The sequence below is a fragment of the Penicillium taxi genome (genome assembly GCF_028828555.1).
Source record: "Penicillium taxi strain IBT 34144 chromosome Unknown utg000003l_segment0_segment0, whole genome shotgun sequence".
NCBI classification, from domain to species: domain Eukaryota; kingdom Fungi; phylum Ascomycota; class Eurotiomycetes; order Eurotiales; family Aspergillaceae; genus Penicillium; species Penicillium taxi.
The window spans coordinates 843,641-866,844 of record NW_026643205.1 but is presented as its reverse complement, the minus strand read 5'-3'; the positions used below and the strand labels follow the sequence as shown (position 1 = coordinate 866,844).

Here is a 23,204-nt window from a genome sequence, read left to right as displayed (position 1 = left end):
GATTTCACGGCTTTTGGATTTTACGGCTTTTGGGATTTTACGGCTTTTGGGATTTCACGGCCTTCGGCCTTTATTTAGGACCGACGATGTCAAAATTTAACCCTATCTATAGCTAGGTTAGGTAGATAGTTGACTACTTTCAAGGGAACATGATTTATATCGCCTTAATTACCCCAGTAAAATCTCCCTGTTTCTTTCTTAGTCTCAAGAATATATTCATCTCTAGATCTAGAAATCACAAGACCCATCGTCCATCATGTCTCTCAAGCCAATTATCGTTTATGGTTCTGGACCTTCCCCCAACCCTTGGAAGGTGTACATAACCCTCGAAGAACTCAACATCCCCTACGAGAGAAAAGAAATCCCCTTTAGTGATGTAAAGAAGGAGCCATACATATCAATCAACCCAAACGGCCGTCTTCCCGCCATTGAAGATCACAACACTGGCATCACCCTGTGGGAATCTGGTGCCATTGTCGAATACCTCGTCGAAACCTACGACAAGGAGAATAAAATCAGCTTCTCTGCTGGCTCGAAGGACTATTTCCTCGCTAATCAGTGGCTTCACTTCCAGGTGTCTGGACAAGGCCCTTACTTTGGCCAGGCTGCGTGGTTCAAACTTTTCCACCCTGAGCAGGTTCAAAGTGCACAGGAACGTTATATCAACGAAATTCGTCGTGTTTATGGAGTGCTCGATAAGACTCTAGCTGATCGAGAGTACCTTGTGGGTGGCAAATTCAGCTATGCTGATCTTGCTTTTGTCCCCTGGATTGGTGTTGTCTCCATGTTCGAAGTTGACTTGGCCAAGGAGTTCCCTAACGTTGATACCTGGCTGAATCGTCAGCTGGCTCGTCCTGTTTTAGGACGCCTCATAAAAGAAAGAGATGTGATTGCAGCAAAGTTACATGCAGCCCGGGCGGAGGTGGTAAAGAACTGATATACGCGCGCCTCAATTTGTATATAAATAAGGGCATTCTAGACTATGTTGACCGAGAACTCAATATCTATGAGGTCAGATAGCTAGGAACAGAGCCTGAAACCTTCCTAATCAAACCTATAATTCTCGAAGGAGACGATGAAGAGACACATAGGAGGGGATGAAATCATATGCATGGAATAGAGAGATGATGTCGACGTGTTCAAATACGAAAGGAACCAATAGGAGCAGAAGTAGAAGGCACTTGGCGAACTAAACCAGTATATTATAAATCTTGAATCAAACCTCTATGATCTAGTTCTATCTTAGAGAGGCCCTTATGCGAAATTTCGCTTTCTCCAGAAGCGGTTTGGAGCTTCCATTTCGAAATACTCCAATACTCTTGGATAATGGATCAATACCATGACCACCTCACCTAAAAAAGGATCAGATATCCTTACTTGGCTGAATTTATGGAAAAATATGAGACAGAAAGCCGAATCACAAGATATTTCCTTTACGAGAGATTGTAAAGACCTTCGCGCTCTCTTCGTCCGGTTGACGAAAGACATGCTGCCTCTCTGGTGGCAACAATGGTATTCAAAAGTCGCTATTAAAGGAGATGACTCGATAATTTAGGTCATCCTTAATAATTTCAGAACCGCCTTGAAAGCTCTGAACCAACTAATACCCCCGGAAACACCAGAACGAAGGGAGCCTTTGCCACTTAGTAGGGTAATCCTGAAGCTGAATCAGGAACTGAACCTGACCCTAAAGCTCTGAAAGCTCTGAATTACGAAGAGCGTAGCTGTCTATATGGAAGCACCGGACACCCTGTTGTTCAATACTAGGTCTTAAATAAGAAATTGCCAAATCGTCCAGAAAGCTATAAAGCAAATTCCCGAACAACACTAGCTGTCGAAACTGTAACAGGCTAAAGCCCAGTGATGGATTAGGGTATCCATTATCTAAGTCTACTCGCTCACATTTGAGGAGTATTCTGAGCACTTCTGCCTGCTGGAACCAGGTGGAGTTCCGTCAAGTTCTACGCCCAGAGTCTGAAGTCGACCTACCAAGCCACACCAAAGCGTCGTTTCAACATGTGAAGCGATCGGACAGGCCAAGTCAGTTTTCGACAGAGGAAGATCGGCTTTTGATTGAATTGAAGGAAGTTCGCAGCTTGTCATGGAAACAAATTGCGAAGTCTTTCCCTAGGCGGTCGAAAGGTTCTATCCAGGTGCGGTATTGTATACGCCTTAAAGATCGAACGGTTTGATGTTTAGGGTGATCTCTTTACAAAAGAGCAAGTCTTGCCAAATTGGCAAAATCAGCCAAAGCGTGAGCGTTGGAGTCAGACGTACTATTCATCGGATGGAAGGACAGGATGTCATATTATACCAAAATTTACATACTATCGATTTTGGAGTAACACTACGATATTAAACAAGAATTGAGTCACAGCTAGCATATATTGCTGCGCGACGATAAAGCATGAAGTGGAAGATGGTATTTATTTACTTTAAGGCTAGTTAATATTTTTGTTGATATGGGCGGCTGACATAAGCTTTGGTTTTGTGGTGACTATTTAGCAATTCCCAAACTAGACTAAATTAGGACTGGCCATTCGACAGATTATCAACTCCGTGACAGAAAGGAAAAAGGAAATTCTTTACATGTCGTTCTTCGTGCTTATCTACCTTATGCGCATCGTATAGGTAACCTTGATATTACAATTAGTATCTAGTTACTAATGATACCTAGGTAGGTTGCAAACTTGCCAATCCCCACACAAGTAAATAATTCGCAATCAACATCAGATTCAAACTTGGCGTCCCGATATCGGGCAGCTACTTAGTATTGATATCCCCGCACTGCGCAGGTACGTCCTTTTATCGATACCTGAGCAGCTCCTATAGCTTAACAGGATCCTGCATCTGGCAAAGTCAATAAGTCAGTAAAACCTGATCTGTAGCCAGAAGTTATCTCTCACCTATCTCCATTCGTAAATAAGTCCGTCAATGGCGGCATCCCACTGCGGGGAATTGCCCGGGATTTAACCCAAGTTTCGCGTGGGGCAATTCTCCGTATATTTAAGGGCTCTATGACCACCTTTGCTTAATCTACCCTTCGTATACTACCCGTCCTTAGATCCAATTCACCTGTTCTAAGGTATCTTTCGCTAAAAAAACCGTTCGCGACTCAAAAGTTCGCTTTATTATTCTCTCGGACACCTGCCCGCCTTCCATCCCTTCTACCGGTGAGAACCTCGCGCAATTTCATGGTCCATATCACTTGATATAGAGGCAATCAAGATGGTCACCTCGATATGGACTCGTTTTGTCCTTTAAACCTTGTCCTGAGGTCTTCTTCCTTGCCCGCAACTATTGTTGCACATGCTCACGTTTTTGTCTAGACTGACTAACGCTTTAATATGCAGAATTTCACTATGACTTCCCAGCCCAAGATCCTCCTTCTAGGAAATATTACCCAGTACGTGGATTAGCAAGTCCTTCTTGAAGTACAATCATTAACAACTCACATCAGCGCGAAGGAAAAATGGAATGCGCTAAGTGAAGTGGGGCAGCTGGTAGAGCATAACGCAACCAACCGTGAAGAATTTCTTCAAGTGTGCCGTGATGGGAAGCTTGATGGTGTTGTTGCCATCTACCGCACCTTCACCTCAGCCAGTATCACAGGCCTGGTCGATGAGGAGCTTGTAAATGCGCTGCCAAGCTCATTAAAGTATATTGCGCACTGCGGTATGCCTTTACAATAGCCGTTGTTAAGCTCTGACATACTCTAATATCGTCACTTTTAACAGGAGCTGGATATGACCAGATCGATGTTCATGCTTGTAGTGCTCGCAACCCCCCTATTCGAGTATCCAACGTGCCTACTGCTGTGGACGATGCCACCGCCGATACGAACATGTTCCTTATTCTTGGTGCCCTACGAAACTTTAACACTAGTATGCACGCTCTACGTGAGGGCAAATGGCGAGGCTCACCCCCACCACCTGTTGGACACGATCCCCAGGGTAAGGTTTTGGGTATCCTCGGTATGGGTGGTATCGGACGTAACTTGAAGAAGAAGGCCGAGGCCTTTGGCATGACTGTTATCTACCATAACCGTCGTGAGCTGAGCGAGGAGCTTTCCGGTGGGGCCAAGTACGTAACATTCGATGAGTTGCTATCGACCAGCGACGTACTGAGCCTGAATCTGCCGTTGAATGTAAGTGATTTGTATAGCACGCCTGGATATTCATCATACTTATTCTCCCAGAAAAACACCCACCATATTATTGGTAAACCTGAGTTTGCCAAGATGAAGGATGGAGTCGTTGTGGTCAACACTGCGCGTGGCGCTGTCATGGACGAGGCCGCACTTGTGGATGCTTTAGACAGCGGCAAGGTGTTCTCTGCCGGTCTGGACGTCTTTGAGGAGGAGCCTAAGATTCACCCTGGGTTGTTGAGAAATCAAAATGTCATGCTAGTTCCTCATATGGGTACATGGACTGGGGAGGTGAGTTTTTCTACTCTTGGCATTCCCGTAGCCCTGCAAAGCTGATGAGTGATCTAGACGCAAAACGCGATGGAGGAGTGGGCGATTGACAATGTGCGCGTCGGAATCGAAACCGGAAAGCTCAAGAGCCCAGTTCAAGAGCAGGCGAATCTGTAGACCTTATATGGACTTAATGTTCGTATGATGTTCGAAGACTGTCCGGATCTATAGAATCTGTATGGCCTTGGCGCAATATATTAGGATCTTAGAAGACATTTCCTGGAGATTACGGATAGAACTTAGTTAGCAGTTAGATAGAAAAATCCGAAATGTTGAGATAAAAATTGAGCTCGATGATATGTCAACTGGTGTTCTGTATTGACTTATGGAGATCCGCATTGGGACTAGCCCGATCGTCCCAATCTTATCGGCGGACCTAAGTTATCACTTCCTCATCATAACTTCAACTTCAACTTTAAACACACAACCGCCAATATGTCTGAACAGTGGAAATCAGTTGTAAGTAGATATTTATTCTTCTTCTTGTCTGTTTCTAACCTCTTTGCAGGCGCGCTACTGGTGCAAACAATGCAAGACCTTCATTCGCGATACACGCTTCGAAAGGACCCAACATGATGCGAGTCCGAAGCATCTCAACAACATGGCGCGCTTCATTCGCGAACTTGCCAAAAAGAATGAATCGATCGAGAAGGAGGCAGGCCGAGCCAAAAGTGAGGTCGAAAGACTGCGAAATCTCGTTTCGGGTGGATCGTCCAGCACCGATAAGAACACCCAGTCTACGAACGCCCCATCTACGAAGCGCACTGCAGTTGCCCTTGAAAAACCGGCTCCGCGACCTGCCAGCGCTGCAGACCGGAAAACTCAAATGGCTCAGCTGGCTGGGATGGGTATCGCCGTCCCCGACGATTTTCGCAGAGACATGGCCATAGCGGGAGAATGGCAAACAGTCTCCCAAAAAGTAATCAAGACAAGTGCTACCGGGGAAGAGATCTCTTTTGGAACACACAAACGCAAGCAACCCGATGACGATGAGGAAACAGGCCCTCGTGAGTATAATGGCTGGGGCACAAAGATAAAGACGTATCCCAGTGCGCAAGCGGACGATGAGGATGGGGATCTAGATGCCTTGATTGCATCCACAACCACAAAAAAGCCCAAGACAGCTAAAATCTCACCCAAGGCTGAAGAGTTGAAACTAGACCCTGCTCTCCTCGAAAAGAAAGATGGTGAAATACTAAAGAAGGGTGGTTGGGTTTCAATCAAACGAGAAGAGCCTACGATCCCGGTCAAACAAGAAGATTCTTCGATCTTAGTGAAACAAGAAGAGCCTGCCGAGCTCTCAACTCCCTTAGAAGACCTCCCAACTTCCTTGGCAGACGAAAACACCGGGGTTGAAGATGTTGAAACGACACCTACAATTGTGTTCAAGAAACGCAAAGCCAAAGTCATCCGAAAATAAGATTCATTACGATATCAAAACTCAACCATCAACAGGAAATGATCGATCCAGAATGCGAGACAACTTTTCCTTTTAATACAATTTACCGAGTCCATGATCTATTGAGTATTATGATTTAGGACCTAGACAGTTCTTTCCCTAAGCATTTTCCACAAACAAAGTAACGATGACTCTCATCTATCCTTGTCTTTAGTTCTGAGCAAATTTGAAAGGGACTAATATGCAGCTGCTCAGCCCACGAACAGATTCTGACAATGCCTAACATTCCAGGGAAAGAAGAAAAGCCGCCTGCCCAGGTTAGCTCAATTGCTCGACCATCTCTTCGAAATTTCAAGTCCAATGTCTGCTGTCAACAGCTGTTAGTTACAACGGAAGTGGTTATCATTTGCCTTGGTGTCGAGTGATTCATATTCATCCCATTATTATCTTTTTTATAGGTAGGTAGAGATTAGGTGAGTTGAAACGTCATTCTAGCTCGATACAGTAATAGTGGTTAGTCTATAGATCTGACTGCCTACATACTATACAGCTGGAAACCCTTTACTCCAAATTATTACGAACCTATAAATGACAAATTGATAGTTCTCGTAAACTTGGATACTTAGGTATAATATTTTTAATTGTTGAAATTTATATGTCTAGGTGTTTATGTATGGGGTGCTATAGAGTTGCCACTCAATTTTTTTTTCTAGAGCGGAGGCTTGGATCGCCGGAAAAGAAAGCTCCTTTGGTTCGCTCCAACTTCGCGCATGTTCTGCCCTTAATACAGAACCTCACACGCAGCTCATCCACAACGTGCTGTCACCTTCTTTTTTCGATTTACCCAATATACACAACTTATTGACCCGGTGAGTTCTTTTTATTTGAAGCAATCGCGCGTTTCTTCCCCCAGGTCTGAAAATCCACCGTATCGTGTCGCGCATCGCCCTCCCCATTTTGCGCAGCCCCGCAGCCCTCTTGCCCACCTGCGATCGAAAATATTCCTATAGCTCTAAGTGCTTCCATCAGTACAATCCAGGAACCAGAGAGATGGGCACAGGGTGATGTTGGGAGGGCGGGGTGAGAGGTCTTCATCTGCCATGAAGAATGCGACAAATGAACCTCGATCGGCCTTAGTAAGGTGACGATAGTATCCTCATCCTTCCAGGGCTCGAATGTAATGGATACTCATACATCAATCCATTTTTGCTCGGGGCTGCGTCGCAGAATATTATCAACAACTTCTTATCTGCCCGGTTGGATTTCTGTCATTCATCACCAGAAAGAAGTGTTTCTTCATCAAACTTATTTGCTCACATATTAACACAACTATTGAATACTCCGAATGCGCGAAGTGCTGTGCAACCCCTTTTGTTTTTGGACCAATTGCATCATCAGATAAAAAACGGTTACTGACGAAGAGCTATTTTTACAGTTTATAAGGGAATAAATGATTAATAACTCCCAACTCGATCAACCTGGTCTGTTGCCTCTGCTTAGCAACAAATCATTCGGCATTTGACACTGAAACCCCGCTGTTTCGGCGCCTCTGAACACACGCACTCCTTGATCATATTATTCGAACAAGCACGACAGCGTGTCTAGACTCTGTGATAATAATTGACTGCAAATCCGGCACCATCTGAAGAGGGTCTCAGCCAGATATGGCGGAGCCGACGGACCCCATGCCTGGCGAGTCGGCCAATACCCCCGTCGAATTGAATACGCCGGCTCCCCAACCTCCTTCTCATCCTGCACTACCTTTGGAAGATATTAAACAGTCTTTGACTGAGTCTTTGCCTGAGTCTCTTCCAGAGCCCAACGAGGGTCCAGCCTCGACAAGCGAGCCACACCCTCAATTAGCACCACCGACTGTGGATCCAAACCAGCAGTCAAGCATCAGTACCATCAATGAGCAAGCCAACCCACCCGCAGTTACGCCAAACACCACTACGTCCGCCGTGGATCATTCGTTACCGACAATAGATACGTCCCTTCCGCCTATGGGTCCATCCCAGCCAATATTGGAGACAGCTCTAAATGACTTTGATTCATCGCTCCAGTCAGTGGGCTCTTCTGCGGCGCCTGACTTGTCGCTTCCAGCAATCGACACCTCTATGCCTTCATTCGACTCGGCATTGCCTGCGATAGGGACGGATATTCCTACAATGGATGACGATCATTCGTTTGGAGATCACAGTTTCGGTGACCATGACCAGGACGTCAATTCCGGAGCAGCAGACCCCGGTAACAATGGGATGCAGCAACATGGATCGATGAACGGCGCAACGCATTACCAGACGTCCAATGGTAATTACCAATACTCCCAGAGCCCTGCTCCATCACAACAACAAGAAGCACATCAACCACCAGGGCCGTCTCAACATCAATTCCAGGCCCAGCCACAGCCGAGTTATCAACCGAATCTGGACATCTACCACAACCAAGGGGGTTTCGCAGCGGTGAATACAACCCCTGGCAGTGGTCAAGGACAGCCAGGGCAAATTCCACAAGCACCAATTGGATCTCCCATGCCACCATCAACACCTATAGGGCAGTACATGACGGGATATTCTTCCAATGGGTCTCAGCAAAGCATGAATTCGAATGCGCAAATGCGATATCCGCATCCTGGAGATCCGAATAAAATGCTTTCTGGAGGACGACACAAGAAAGAAGTCAAGCGACGCACAAAAACAGGATGTTTGACTTGTCGCAAGCGAAGAATTAAGGTATGTGCTTAAAGTTTAGCATGCGCACGCGGGCGCGGACCTCGCTTGTGCCCGCACCCCGCCTTCGTTTATTTCTCTCCCAACCGCGTTATCCATTCCGCATCTTTTCTATCGACTCAGCAATTTTTAATCTTTTTTTTTACAGTGTGACGAAGGACATCCGGTCTGCAGAAATTGTGTCAAAAGCAAGCGCGATTGTATGGGATACGACCCTGTGTTCCGACCTCAAGCATCCACCCCCTCCGTCATTCAACCGGCTGCGCCGAATCCTCCCCCGTCGCTTGTTGTCAATCCTCAAGGCCCTCCTATTTCATCTACGCCTTCATATCCCTCTGCGCCCCCAGGTTATATGCCTGCTTCCTCCCAACCATTTACACCAACTTTTCACTCTGAATCTCCCAGCACCTCAATCGACCAACCTGATCACGGAGCGTCTCTCGAAAACTCTCTGGGCCCCATCAATCCACAAAGCTCCAACGGCATGCAGTCTTCTATTGAAAACGCCGAGACTTCATACAAGGGTATGTCTGACTTCTTTTAATCTTGTTACTGAATGTTTTGAGGAGTGTTTTGTTTATCGTGGTTCCGGGAGCTAATAAAGGTGCTATCAACAGTGAAGAATCTCCATGCCGAAGACTTGCTCTCAGTAAGAGGGATTGCTCCTCCCCCTCCCCATCCCATCAGCACACTGCCGCAAGTACGCATCGGGGAAATCCAGGCTGTTTTCTTAGCCACATATGCCCCTGCTATTGACAAACTGCTTGAAGTTCGATGGTATATGGACAAGGCACTTCCGGTCTTGATGGCAGATGCACAGCTTATGGCAGACTACGCGGCATTAATTGTTGCGTTCAACGAGTGGGATCTAGATGACCAAAATTCCCTCGCACGCCTTGAGAGCTTCGAGGCCTCAATTATTTGGAGAAGTATGTGTCTGTGCCGTCAAGTACCGAACGCAAAAGATGGTCAGCACGGGTCAGACTGGAATTTGCTTCTTGCCTATGCGCGCCTGGATGCAATCGAAGCTCTTGTGACCTGGAAACACTTGGAAGAAAACGCTCTATCTCGGCAGGGAAGAATAGACGCCACAGTACCACCGGATCAATTACCACGCGACCAGTCTGATCAATTCTTGTTGCGACAGCTAGACTTCTGGGAGGCACTTGGCACGTTCCTTACACTGCACGACAACGAAGCTAGTTCGGCTAAGCAAATCGATGACACTCTTGGGCGTGTTCGTCAACTTCTGGATACATACGAGAACCGCGACATTATCTACTCAATTGCTATTACGCGCCATTTTGGCCAGCGATGGCCGGGCTTCCCCAATAACCTGCCCCATTCTGGTACAACTAGTGAAAAAGAGCTTGGCACCAAGCTCTTTGTTGCACAGAAGTTCATCGAAGACGAGGCTGGAGGCAAGGGGACTAGCCAGGTTTACAAACGACTCTGCGGCATGGCAGTGCGCTCATGGTGGATTGCGTGATAAATAATTGACTTCTTATATTATTTGCCCGCTCTTCATCTCTACTTGTTTTACATTCCATCTCCTTCAAATTATTCTCCTGTTCGGAGCTGTGAATCCTAGGTTCCCTTCCTTGTGTTCGTGTCGAAGATCCAGGAAAGAAAAGCATCATGGTCAGGCGTTGCCAATCTCATAGTTTTGTTCAGATGATTTCACTGGGATCTTTTCTCTCATTCTCAATTCCTTTCATGTTTCTACAGGGGTTTGGAGGCTCGGCAGCCTATGAGCAAAGCAACATGGCGTTCCGTCTTTTCTTTTCCGGACGAGTTATATTTCATGTTGCCTCGATTGTGCATATTCTCTTATTCTTTCTGCGGGCGTTTTCATACCCTGTGATACCCAACTTTGCTAGTTGGGTCGCTCACGTCAAACAGCCCTGCCATAGCCGAAAATAGCGATGAATTCACTCATAACTTTTACTCGTCATGTTACATTTCTTTAGGTGGATAACTGTTGTGCGAATCACCTACACTTGTATAATAAACACTGTAAACAGCCTCAATTATCTTGCGGCATTGAAGTATATCATCGGACATAAATAGGTACACAATGGAAACCAAGGTACCAAGCAACCACCCTCGACATAACGCATACCCAGCCGGCGGATTACATTGTCAGGTAGGATTCAAAGAAGGCACCTCTACTCTAATCTTCATCTCACCTGTTTCGCCCTGGAACAAAAACCCAATATCCCCCGTCGAATCCGCCAGCTCGACCTCCCGCCTCACAAACCGGCTCTTGTCCGTGGCAGGAACACTGACCTCCCGAGGCATTTCATCCTCACTATCCTCGACCCAGTCTGCTTCATCAACAGTCTCTTTCTCAACCGGGTCCCACTCATCTGTTTCCCAAACTAGTTTAAAGCTATAAGGCTGTAGATCAAAGAGCCTGGACACGAGGGCTTTGACCTGGTATGAATTGAAGGAAGTTGGTATCTCCTTAACGATTGTTTTCGCATCCGTCACTTCATCTCCCTTCTGCTCGTGACAGACGATGCGAAACGCCATCTTGATGAGCCGTGCTGCTACAGACCGTGGATGAATTACTCTTTCGCCTGAGCCGTCGGCAACAACCGCTCTTGTGAGTGTTGGTTCGCCGTATTGCTCACATAGCTCAGCGTAACGCGGGTGCGCGAAAAGTATGCGCTTTTCTTCATCCTCTGAGGTAGCGGAGAGCTCTTTCGCGATGAGGGAGAGGTAGTACATTTCTGCATTTGAGCGGTCAGAAAGTGAAATTGCGCTGAAGTTTAGGACGCGGAGGGTAGGTGGGAAGCGGGCGAGGGTGAGCATGAATGCCTCATCGACTGTCATGGGCTTTGACGCGCTTGGAGTAGAGGTCGCTGCTGCTATATAGTCTGGGAGTGGTGGTTGGTCGTAGATAGGGTTCCCGGAGATGCGGAAGGTTGTTAGGCCCGGGAAGAGTGTAGCCAGGTGGTTTAGAACAGTCCATGAGGAGATGTTATTTCGGGAAATATCCAGAGAGTGGAGGGTGTTTGAGAATTTGAAGTCTATGTTGGTGTTGTTTGGGTCGTCCAGGATGGTATTAATATCATTGCCTCTTAAGGCGAGGTACTCTAGGTTTGGCATGGCTGCCAGTGGTCGTAGTGCAGATATCGATGTGAAATCATTGTATTCGAGTGTCAACGTTCTGATAGAGCTCGGCAGCGGGCATGATATGTTTGTAAGCTGGTTTTCAGATGCCGTGAGAGAAGTGACACCTGGAAATTGAGATGTCGCGGCGGCAATCTATACAGCGAGTTAGTATATATTGCAGGAATTATTGCTAGGGATGAGAACTTACTTCATCCCAAGTGAGGAGAGTCTCCTCAAGATGCAATTGATTGATTCTCTCGCTGAAGACCAAGCCCACTTCTAAGGGTAGGAAACGGTTTCCACTGTATATAAAATTAGATTCCGCTTGATTTGAATGACACATATAAGACAAAAGGATGCAATATATATACTGACTTCAATTTCAGCCGCCTCAACCTTGGAAGCTGGTTACAGATCTCCCAAACACTGCGCAATCGGTTCAATAGACTGCGGCTAAGATCCAACTCGATGATATTCGGACAAGTAGACGTAATCTGTGGTGCAGCCTCAACAACCTTGTCTTCAGGTTGCTCATATGAAGACAGCACACCAACAGTGCACAGTCCATCTAGTAGGACAATGCGCAGCTCTTGCAGCTCGGAAAGCTGCTTGCGTATTTTATCGAAGCCGACCTCCTCAACGACCTTGCCACTGATCTGAATGACCCTTTGTGCGGCACCCTCGCCTTGCAAGGCCTTTTGTGCTTGTCTCTGTTCAAACTCAGAAGCATACTTCTCATGCAAGGCTTCTAAGAAGCTTCGCGGTGGCTCTGATGGCCTGGAGGGGCGGACAAAAGACCCCGCCGTTGAGTATTTGTTTTTGCCTGTTAATTGTGTAAGTAGCTAATTCAAAATAGAAAAGATGTCGGGATCAATTCACATATAAAGTAGCGCACTCCCTTATGTTCGCCCGAGTGCTTGCCTCGAGTTGCGTCGTCCCATTCGACGCCCAGCCAGTCGCCTGTGGTGCCCTGAACGTTACCCACATAGCGGATGGTGCATAGTTGGCCGTCGAAGGACCGGCGCTGACCTACGAGGGCAGAACTCATCAGTAATCAATTACGGGTCCTCTTAGCTCAACGGCGATGCAGAAATAATGTCAATATTACATGAATTCTTGAAATCAAAAGAAGTAAAGTAGTTATTTTAAGTTTGGTCCCTGACCTAAACGTGATTATATAACCCAACATCTTTAACTTGAACATTTGCCCCACCCATCTTCAACTTCCTCACCTACACGTCACCATGGATTATCAGGTAAACAAAATCGTTCTCCTTCATTGCAGAATGCCTAGGTTTTATCAGTAATTCTAACGAATTGCAGAACAGAGCCGGCTCTAAATTCGGCGGTGGCGGTGTCGCCGACCGCTCGGCAACAAACGCAGATCGCCGCGAGCGCCTGCGAAAGCTTGCCCTCGAGACTATCGACCTCGATAAAGACCCCTACTTCTTCAAGAACCACGTCGGCAGCTTCGAGTGTCGCCTTTGCCTAACAGTCCACCAAAACGATGGCTCCTACCTGGCCCATACCCAAGGTCGCAAGCACCAAACCAATCTAGCGCGTCGCGCAGCTCGCGAGGAGAAGGAAGGGAAAGGTCAGGACCCGGCTTCCCTGTCGGGTGTTGCAGGTGTGCAGGTCAAGAAGCAGACCATCAAGATCGGACGCCCTGGCTACAAGATTACCAAGACCCGCGACCCGTTGACACAGCAACAGGGCTTGATTTTCCAGCTGCAGTTCCAGGATATCACCCCTGGTGTTACTCCGCGTGTACGTTTCATGTCGGCTTTCGAGCAGAAGATTGAAACCCCAGATAAGGCCTTCCAGTATCTCATTGTTGCGGCGGACCCGTACCAAACTTGCGGTTTTAAGATTGAGGCGAAGGAGATTGATCGCCACGAGGATCGATATTGGACCTGGTTTGACGAGGATAGCAAGGAGTTCTGGATCCAGGTCACTTTCAAGACCGAACGTGAGGAACGATTCAGTGGCGTGCCTGGTTTGGCATCTTTGCCTGCTCGGCCTCCTCGTCCCGTTTGAGGTGTTTACCTTCAATATTGGCTTAAAATTGCGCTACAACAAAAACAACGGGTCTGCTTATTGTAAATCAGGAGCTAAGGCGTTCACATGGGGTTGAAACTGTTTTGTCCGTTCGTTCTACTTATGCATATCTCTATTTGAATAAAGGGTCCCCATCGGACTGACCATGAAGTCAATGCTTCATGGCTTCTCTTAATAAGTGTTGGTGTGCCATTATCACTGTCGACCAAATGTAGATTTTCCGGTAAGCTGCGTATACTTAATAATTGGTCATGGAAGGAAATCTTTTTGATTTTAACTATGAGATGAAATTACGACATGAAAGGCAAAATCCAATGCTGGTCCAGCCCCATTCTTTCCGGGGCACCATCGGTGTACTTCATCGCATATCATGAGATATCAATAATTGATACCATTGCTAAAGAAGGCACTGAGGTCATAAAAAAACATCGCGCTGATATTCTGAGCGTCAATATAAGGCGAGTGAATAAGATCCGATGATGATACTCGAAACTAGCCTAGAACGTGTTAAGAATAAATGAGGATGTAGGATGTGCAAGCCCTGCCTGCTCTTCATCCATCCAATAAGACATGAAGCTTAGCTTGCAAAGGCGTTGAAAGCCTTGTAGGTGTAACCAATAAATGGCAAGCTCATCTCTGCTTCTTGCGAGTCGGGCATGGCACGGACTTGGGCACGGTGGATGGCACTCGTATCCTCCTGGGGAATCTCGTCGATGGGGAAGTACGACACGTCGATATTTGAGCTGAGGCGAGGTTCAAATGGTGCGCGGATATTGCGCAATTGATCCCAGACTACGCCCCGGAAGAAGGGGTGGTTCTTGATCTGATTTGCGCCGCCATGTTGTCCACCGTCGCTGCCAATACGGTGATCGGGATCACACAAGAAGCTATCAAGGTTAGAACTTTTGTCTTCATAAGTGCAGGGAAAAGAACCTACTTTCGAATCAACGATTCCGAATCACGCGAAAGAACCAACTCATCTGGGAAGTACAGGCATTCGCGCCAGTTCACGATTTTCCGGTATGTGTCATTGGTATCTTCAGCGCAGAATGGAGGCCAACCAACAAGACACTCGAACATGATGGCACCAACAGACCACCAATCGCAGAGATAGGTGTAACCTTGACCATTGAAGATCTCGGGGGCAATGTAATCTGGAGTTCCGACAGTCGAGTACGCCATAGCGCGACGGGACTTTCGCCAAGTGTTGATTTGACCACGGTTCGAGACTGTCAGATTGATCGCATCGTTGAAGTATCCTGAGTTGCGGTTCCGATCCTTTGATGTTGAGTTCTTGAGCAGGTTCTGATAATAGGCGTTGTCGTGAGTCTTTTTGCCACCAGTCGAAAGACCAAAGTCAGTGAGCTTGACGTGTCCGCCGCGGTCAAGAAGGATGTTATCGGGTTTGATGTCACTATTGGTACTTGTTAGTTTCGTCCAATACAGTGCGGTGTACAGGTTTATCCTTGACCAATCAAGGTAGTCGTCAATTTTACACACCGATGAAGGAATCCAAGCTTGTGGACGGCCTCGATGGCCATCACAACTTCAGCCATATAGAAACGAGTGATATCTTCGGAGAAGATTTCGTACTTGATGAGCATAGTCATCAAATCACCACCAGGCAAGAATTCCATAAGCAAGTAAAGGTACGCCGAGTCTTGGAAAGAGGCGTGCAGCTTCACCAACCATGGGTTATCCTTAGAGTCCGCCAAGATATCACGCTCGGCACGGACGTGGGCCAGCTGATCTTTCTTGAACATCTCCGTCTTGATCAAAGATTTGAGGGCGTAAATTTTGCCGTCGGTCTTACGCTGAACGAGTTTTACTTCACCGAAAGCACCCTTTCCGATAACCTTGATCGTCTGGAAGTTCTGCGGTGTTTCCTTGGTTCGCAAGAATCGGAGGAAGTCCGATTCCCTCTTTGAAATCGTTTCGGCATCTTGGCGCTTCTTCTCAACAGGAACACTAGGGTCGCGAAGGGTCTTGTCTAGGTCCACAGAGCTATCAAATATCCAAGGTCAGTACATAATTTTCGAAGATAGAGTAAAAGACCCACCGCATGTTACGGTCTCGTGCGCGTTCAATGTTCTCGTGAAAGAATACTGTAACCAGCTCCTTTGCGGCTTTGCCGCGTTTGTGCACATTCTCAGAGTATCGATCGGGGAATCGCTGGAGTTCTTCACTTTCCGCCGGTGGGCGAGGGCTACGAGGAACCGGAGGAGCCAAATGCGGTGCTTGAGCAGGTGGTCCCTGTGCGGGAGAGCCACCAGCGGTACGAGGCCGCTGGGCAGCAGGCGATTGAGGTTGAGGTTGAGCTTTATTAAAGAACCCACCTCGGTTGGCGTTCAAATCCTGGTTGGAGAATTGTTGGATCAGGCCGTTTGCTCCATCGTTGGGATAGCCCTGACGGTTCTGATAGGCAGGTTGGGGCGATTGCAGGGCCTGTTGCTGTGCGTATTGCTGCTGCTGAGCATATTGCTGTTGTTGCTGAGCATACTGCTGTTGTTGCTGTTGCTGTTGCTGCTGTTGCTGCTGTTGTTGCTGCTGTTGTTGCTGTTGTTCGTAGGGGTTGGAGACAAAATAACCTGGACCATAGGCTGGGTTTGAAGGATCGACATATTCCTGAGCCCCCTGAGTTGCATATATGGGCTGCGGAAAAGCGGAGGGAGTGGTGGGATAGGCGCGGTTGTTAGCCGCGTTGAAGTTGTTGCGATCCTTATTGTATCCGTAATTCATATTAGGGCGATTGTTGTTAGGATCCATGATGAAGGCCCAGTTCCCTAACTAGGAAGACTCAAAGCGGGGGTGGGAAAAAGAGAAGATGGTTGTAAAGGAGAAGGCGGGGAGGTTGATGAAGGAGCGGTGGCTCAGGAGGCAAAGTCCACTTTACTGAACCCCTCTCCCCTCCCCCTTGTATCAAGGTTCTTTACGAGGTGAAACCCTGTATTCTCAAACGGTCTTTTACTTTGTACTACACCCAATTGAATATAGGGTGGTTCTATTCTACGTATTTTGCTAGTCTGGGTTTTAGAACTAAAACTAGATGCCTTCAAGATGGAATGACGGACCATAAGAACTGATAGAAACACATACTGAATCTGAAACCTCTCGACCATGACACAGGGGTTTTCGTTTATTTCCACTTGAATTCAAGTTTGAGCCCTGGAGCATTCCAGTTCAATTGATAATATGCACTGTCAAGCCACGCGTCGAGCCCCCAAGTGAATCATCTCGAGTTATTTAGATGAATATATATGGAATATGAAGTTGTTCTGTCATATAATTAAATCCGAGAACTAAATATATGATAAATATTTAAAATGATGTTAGTTAGTTCTAATTATCAAATTATCAATTAGTCCGGAGTAGACAAGATCGATCTAATAATCGATGAAAATATAGTCACGTGATGTGGATCTGTCGCCGGGATTCGGTACTTCTTTTTTTTTAAATTCAACGCGAAAAGACAACCACAATCTAGACTCATTTGGTATCCCTCCTTATATTATGGCCGAATCCTCCAATTCAGCTGCCTCCGGAGGTACTGGAGGCTCTGCCAAACCCAAGGCAGTTCCAAAACCGCAGAATCCTGTCTTCCGAATGATGGGTACAGCTCCCATGTCCAACAATTGAGAAGCCGCAAAAGTACTAACAAAGCAAATTGTATAGGTCTGCCCCATATCAATTTCAAATTGCCCTCGCGGAACTGGATGATCTTTTGGACAATTACCGGCTCCTTCACTGGAGCCATAATGTACGATCGACGGGAGAAGCGTCTCGCGCAACAAAAATGGTGCGATCTCGTGGCCCATATCACGGAAGAGCCATTGCCAGTCGAGCAGATGCGCCGCAAGCTGACAATCTATCTTGCTGCACCGCCTGGCGACAGTCTGCGCGTGGCCCGGGATCATTTCAAGGAATACATCAAACCGATCTTGACTGCTGCGTCTTTGGATTATACCATTGTTGAAGGACGTCGAGAGGGGGATGTACGAGCTAGTACGGCAGAGATGATCCGAAAATTGAGACGGAAGGCTGGTGAGCCTAGCTCTGTTGCTGAGGAACCTAGCGTCGAGAGTGCAGTATTGGAGACCCGGGAGCGCATTGGTATTCAAGATGAGCCAGGTCCTAAGGGCGACATGGTCATTGGTCGCCATGCATGGAAGGAATATATTCGAGGCCTACACGAGGGCTGGCTAGGACCTCTAGATCCTCCAGTCGAAGTTTCGTTACCCGAGGTAGTTCCTGCGCCTGTTGAAGCTTCCACCCCCGAGAGTATAGATGAAGCAATGAAAGACATTGCAACTGGCGACAAGCCATCTGAGACCCCGGTCAGCTCCGAAGATGAAAAGAAGACCGACGAAAAAGAAAAAGAAAAAGAAAAGCCTACTGGCCCACCGAACGCATACATCTATCCCGCCGAATATCCCTCCGCCTCCCTCCCTCCAACGCTACCCGTCTCCTTTGACAACTCTGTTCCCGTTGAATTCCCTCACATCCTCGGTTTCCTGAACACACCCATCCGCATCTACCGCTTCCTTAACCAGAGATACGTCGCAGACAGCATCGGCCGCGAAGTTGCCGGTCTTGTTCTGGCTGCCAACGAAAGATCATACCGCGACGAGTCCTTCAGTCTAGACTCTGAACTAAGCGGAGCAAGTATCGATTCAACTCCCTCTCCCAATGACCTTGCCAATGAGCTTTCCCGTGGAAAATACGAGCAGCAGACTGTCTTGGAAAATGAGGAGAAAGAATGGCACAAGTCTGTGCACAAGGCTGACGACACAGGCCGTGAGCGCGTGTTGGTTGATGATATGGTGCTAGACCCTCGCATTGCTTCGCGCATGAAGCTTGCTCTTCTCTCTCCTGAGGACGAGGCTCGCTCGCAGCGTATCGCCAAGCATGAGGAGTATATCCTGGGCAAGGAGCGGCCCGCATCTGTACCGTTCTGGAAGCAGTTGTGGATCAAGTACGGCAACGGCGAGGATGAGGAGACCATCCGACGCAAGCCGATTTACGGTAACATTGATGGTGAAGATGGTGTGTAGTTCATGTATTTTGAACTGTCACATTTTTGTATTATATAATAGAAAGTCTCTCATAAACTATACGGCGCGGGGGCGTCATGTTCCTAGTCTGCACATCTCTTCTCCAACTTGATTTGTATATATGAAAGGGCCATATATCCTCAGTTCTGTTGTCAACGTAGAAAGCCTAGGTAGCAAATTTACGACATTTCTTAGGGTAGGCCCGTGGACTTCATTGAACGACAACTTTGGAAAGAATAGTCTATACAGTGAATTCACTCACTTCGTCTGTAAAATTTTGTATTTTTGAATGAATTGTGGTCAGAAGCTGCTGCACTAGCTTCCACTCTAAGGCTATAGCTCTCTTTTCCAGTATTGCGCCTTAAATTCTGGAAAATTATGGTGCAGGCGGTAGAGTTTTTGTGTGAATTGATGAGCGCAAAGCAGCTCTATTTGAGTCTGCGCATCTCCACACATACCAAGCAAAGACAGACAGCTGGTAACTGAAGAAAGTCTGGTTTCATTCAAAATTTCAGTTCAGCTGAAAGACCGATGACTCAGGCCACTTCTTGGATGCCTTCTGGAGGTAAGGTGCTTTGTCACTGCCCCACTTGCTCAACAGGCTGATGGCAAGGACAGCTTCATCGATAGTAATGTTGGGAGTGTCGAGGGTAGCTAGAAGATCCTTCTCATTTTGCGCTTTGGATTCTGGGTTTAGGAAGAAACGTCCCTCGAGGGCGGCTTGGACATGTGAAACACTGCCCTTGTTGGCAGAAAGGTAAGACTCGTTCCACTGCTCAGGCTTCTCAGACCTAGGAAGCATCTTCTCAAATTCGGCATTCACAACCTCGGCAATCGGGGGAGCAAGGGGCTCAGCAAGAGCACCAAGGGCCTTGCGGAATCGCAGCAATTGCAGATGGAGTGTTGGGTTATAGGAGTCGATAGCAAAGGCGGCCGAGAGAGACTTCAGGGCAAGGAGATGCTTGTCTGTGTGTTAATCAATATTAGCCATTTATTCTGATAGAACATTATGTACTGAGATTTGGGACTTACCCCTTCGGAGGTGGACCTCAAAAGCAAGGCATTGCACCTCAATGTTCTTCGGGCTGAGCTTGAGCAATGGCGTCAAAAACTTCAAAGCCTCCTTAAGCGGGTCCTGAGTCTGCACCAGGGTGTTGCCAAGCGGGTCCGGGTCCTCCTTCTTAACTTCACCATCAACATTTTTGGCGTTGGCAGCCGCTGCCTTTCGTGCCTCGCGCTTGTCAGCTTCAAGCTTTTCTAGACGTTGCTGCTCCTTCTTGGCCTTCTTGAGGGCCTTCTTTCGCTCCGCTTCGTCTGTGATATCAGCGACTGCGCTAGAAATTGGTCCATGAACAAGATCTGGCTCGTCATTCAGAAGTAGGTAAGCCTTGACGGCAGAAATGGCGACTCTTGTGTAGAAGGGGTGCTCGCGAAGACGGTCTTCCCAGCGTATCATGTCGACATAGGCTCGGATCATTCCTTTTCGCAAAGAGAAGCTGTGGAAATCAAACTGGTCTTCTTGCCAGGTCTCGAAGATGTTGTAGACACCGTGGAAGCGCTTGAGGGCCAGACCCAGCTTCTTCTGGCGCAGATAAGCCTCACCATCCTCGGTGAGATACCAAACACATTGCATTTCATGAAGATCACCCATAGCTCCGCCCACAGTCTCGTTGCGGGTGAACTTGCTCATGTTATCCAATCCCTTTTCATTGTCGTTGTTACGGAGCTGGTACTTCGAGGCCTTGGTATTGATGTATCGATCCTTCTCATCCAGCAAGCGAGCCTTCTCCATCTCCTCTGCTGCCTTCACCGGGTTGCCGTAGTGCTTCCAAATTCGGGCCCTAGTCATCTGGTACTCCACAGCCTTCGGTGACAACTCCACAGCCTTGTCAACATATTCCAAAGCCTTGGGGAGGTTGCGGCTGAGGTGGTAATTATAATGTTGAGCCAAGAAGTAGTACGACGAGGATAGGAACTCATTCTCCGACTTTGCTTCGGCAGAATCACTTGACTGTGAAGACTTACCAGAGACATACCCTTCCACCAAGGCTTGGACCATGTCACGCTTAGTCGGGTTGCTGTACAGAGCCTTCAGATTGACGAAAAGCGAAGGGACACCTTTCTTGAGCAAACGCTGAAGGTATGAATCAGCAGCTTGCTTGAAATCATCACCCTCGAGGAACTCAAGAGGAATGCGACGAGCTGCGTCACCGCGCGGATACTTCTCTACCCACTCGTCATACAGAGACTTCAAGGCCTTTGAATCGTCTTGCGAGATACCCTTGGCCTGGATCAAGCCGTTGTAATAGATTGAGTTCTCAGGGTTGCGCTGTAAGAGAGCAGTGTAAGCCTTTTCAGCTTCGGGCTTGCGGCCAAGTCGCAGAAGGTAATCGGCCTTTGTCTCCATGACGACAAGCACATCGGTACACCGATAGCCAACCTTCTCCAGATGTTCTAAAGCGCGCTCAATGTTCCCGGTCTCCGCAATAATCGAGTTCTTATACAACAGGGCCTCGGAGTGTTCCATGTCTGTAAGTGGAGGTTTCTCCTTCAATGTTTCCTCAAATGTTGTCAAAACTTTCTCGGCCTCTTGCAAGTCCCCAGAGAGATGGTGGGCAATCGCAAGTGCTGTCCAATTTTGTCGGAGACTCGGGCGTGCTTGGAGCATGGTGTTACGACTTTGAATGTAGCCTTGGAAATCACGCATCTGCATCTGGAGCAGAGCGAGGTCACGTTGAATGGGCTGGGATTCGGGTTCAAGTCGCAGGGCGAATCGGTAGGCCTTGATAGCCTCCTCGTAGTTCTTTTCCTGCCGGTAAAGCAGTCCATAAACGTGCCAGCAGATGTGCGACTTCATGTCGTTCCGCAGAGCCTCCTTAGCCAGGACGAAAGCTTCCTCCAACTGTCCCAAGTGACTCATTATGAGAGCCTTCATCGCCTGTGTGTCGCCATGGTTGGGATTTTTACGAAGAACCTGGTCTGCTGTCTTGATACCTGTCGAGATGAAAACATTTAGCTTACGATCGTGGGCTTGTGGGGAGGTGTTAAGAAACCTTTTTTGTACTGTTTCAATTCAAAATTGCGAACCACTTGGCGGAACAAGGATTGGTCCTTGGAGTTCAATGGCTGCGGCATGGTGGGCGCGAGATGACGGGGGGATGAATTGAGTTGATCGCGGGTGCAAGGCCTTGAGGGAGGATGTGTGCGGGGAGCAGCTCTTCTCCGAGTCCGATCTTGGCAGAACTTGGCCGATAAGATAATCAACAACATATGACCAGGGCTTTCTTCTCTTAACCCACTTCTTTAGCCATGGAATACATATTTGGTGAATATTCAAGAGATATTGGAAGTATGTGGCGAAGAGCAAGGCGGTTAATATTTCTTTTTTCAACTCTATACGCAGCGTCCATACACAGCGTCCGTCATATCGTATACTTCGTTCTGAATCTTAGCAAACACAAAGCGCCATGTATTCAGTATAATATACACTAAATTTTCGTTCGTATGTAAACAGGACCAGGTTCAGATAAACAAAACAATGCGCTCATATGCAAAAGCCTATCTACTACTGATACCTCTCCCTCCAGCTATTCAAAGCATCCTCCCAAGATCGAGAAGAACCAACGCATCTCTCAGAAACCAAGTCCCAAGTTCGAGCTCGTACAATCCGTTCCACAGTACGTTGGTTGCTGACCAGATTTGCAAGAGATTCTGTCCTCGCTTCCTGAGGAAAGAACCTAGCCGAATATGGATCTAATCGCTCATCGACAACACGCTCTCGATCTCGAGCGGACTCTGTCTCTCGCAGGATCAGGTCCGGGTCTTCGGGATCAGGACTGGTCGCTACTCCAGCACAGTAGGTGAGAACATCAGAGCGACTTTGCCATGATGGGAACAGAACATTGTCTTTGAAAGTCTGGCAGCTTTCGGGATCGATCACTTTCCGGGCCCTTAGGTCGGTCTGTCTTACGGCAGTAGATGACGAGTTGAAGCCCGCCTTGGATGGGGTCAATAGAGCATTTAGGTTCTGTGTAATTGAATCGTCGATAGTTGAGCGAGACAGACGAAGGAAATCTAGTGGACTTTCAGTCAGATTAAGTACGTGATGAGACTGTCACACACAGCGAACCTAGGAGGAGTCTTTCATCGAAACAGAACTGAGGAGTCAAGGCCGGCAACTGGGTGGTTTCGGTCTCAGCTTCTGACATATTCTTGCTTTGTGTCTCCTCCGAACCTCGACTTGTTTTAGCCCAGAACCACTCCAGCTTGAAAAAACAGCTCAGACGATGAGCACTGTGAATGATAATCGAGTTGCTTAGTTGCTGACGTAACAATAATAGATGAATCCCCAAAATAGAGTGAGTTGTACT

The 23,204-nt window shown here is 47.5% G+C and overlaps 9 protein-coding genes across 9 annotated transcripts; 6 read left to right on the top strand and 3 right to left on the bottom strand.

Moving 5' to 3' along the window:
• Positions 1-256: 256 nt before the first annotated feature.
• On the top strand, positions 257-937 carry N7495_003805 (glutathione S-transferase family protein; the record flags this gene model as incomplete). The annotated part of the gene is made up of 1 exon (XM_057206456.1): positions 257-937. The coding sequence occupies one exon, from the start codon at positions 257-259 to the stop codon at positions 935-937; it is 681 nt and encodes a 226-aa protein (XP_057064136.1).
• Positions 938-3,362: 2,425 nt separating this feature from the next.
• On the top strand, positions 3,363-4,594 carry N7495_003804 (D-mandelate dehydrogenase-like dehydrogenase; the record flags this gene model as incomplete). Its single annotated transcript, XM_057206455.1, has 5 exons — positions 3,363-3,406; positions 3,461-3,675; positions 3,738-4,147; positions 4,199-4,438; positions 4,496-4,594. 5 exons carry the CDS (start codon positions 3,363-3,365, stop codon positions 4,592-4,594), a joined length of 1,008 nt encoding a protein of 335 aa, XP_057064135.1.
• A 318-nt stretch (positions 4,595-4,912) lies between these two features.
• Positions 4,913-5,897, top strand: N7495_003803 (putative formin binding protein; the record flags this gene model as incomplete). Its single annotated transcript, XM_057206454.1, has 2 exons — positions 4,913-4,936; positions 4,986-5,897. The coding sequence occupies 2 exons, from the start codon at positions 4,913-4,915 to the stop codon at positions 5,895-5,897; spliced, it is 936 nt and encodes a 311-aa protein (XP_057064134.1).
• Positions 5,898-7,525: 1,628 nt separating this feature from the next.
• Positions 7,526-10,094, top strand: N7495_003802 (putative C6 finger domain protein; the record flags this gene model as incomplete). The annotated part of the gene is made up of 3 exons (XM_057206453.1): positions 7,526-8,608; positions 8,754-9,129; positions 9,223-10,094. Coding segments are annotated over 3 exons (2,331 nt in total), but the record flags the coding sequence as incomplete, so codon positions are not given.
• Positions 10,095-10,747: 653 nt separating this feature from the next.
• Positions 10,748-12,773, bottom strand: N7495_003801 (uncharacterized protein; the record flags this gene model as incomplete). Its single annotated transcript, XM_057206452.1, has 4 exons — positions 10,748-11,878; positions 11,934-12,027; positions 12,101-12,548; positions 12,605-12,773. The coding sequence occupies 4 exons, from the start codon at positions 12,771-12,773 to the stop codon at positions 10,748-10,750; spliced, it is 1,842 nt and encodes a 613-aa protein (XP_057064132.1).
• A 196-nt stretch (positions 12,774-12,969) lies between these two features.
• N7495_003800 (spliceosome assembly protein PRP11) lies at positions 12,970-13,762 on the top strand (the record flags this gene model as incomplete). Its single annotated transcript, XM_057206451.1, has 2 exons — positions 12,970-12,981; positions 13,049-13,762. 2 exons carry the CDS (start codon positions 12,970-12,972, stop codon positions 13,760-13,762), a joined length of 726 nt encoding a protein of 241 aa, XP_057064131.1.
• A 598-nt stretch (positions 13,763-14,360) lies between these two features.
• On the bottom strand, positions 14,361-16,522 carry N7495_003799 (serine/threonine protein kinase CBK1; the record flags this gene model as incomplete). The annotated part of the gene is made up of 4 exons (XM_057206450.1): positions 14,361-14,670; positions 14,721-15,197; positions 15,284-15,787; positions 15,843-16,522. 4 exons carry the CDS (start codon positions 16,520-16,522, stop codon positions 14,361-14,363), a joined length of 1,971 nt encoding a protein of 656 aa, XP_057064130.1.
• A 771-nt stretch (positions 16,523-17,293) lies between these two features.
• On the top strand, positions 17,294-18,834 carry N7495_003798 (Tim22-complex subunit TIM54; the record flags this gene model as incomplete). The annotated part of the gene is made up of 2 exons (XM_057206449.1): positions 17,294-17,393; positions 17,456-18,834. 2 exons carry the CDS (start codon positions 17,294-17,296, stop codon positions 18,832-18,834), a joined length of 1,479 nt encoding a protein of 492 aa, XP_057064129.1.
• A 511-nt stretch (positions 18,835-19,345) lies between these two features.
• On the bottom strand, positions 19,346-23,042 carry N7495_003797 (peptide alpha-N-acetyltransferase complex A subunit NAT1; the record flags this gene model as incomplete). The annotated part of the gene is made up of 4 exons (XM_057206448.1): positions 19,346-19,800; positions 19,867-21,897; positions 22,456-22,908; positions 22,955-23,042. 4 exons carry the CDS (start codon positions 23,040-23,042, stop codon positions 19,346-19,348), a joined length of 3,027 nt encoding a protein of 1,008 aa, XP_057064128.1.
• Between the last annotated feature and the right edge of the window lie 162 nt (positions 23,043-23,204).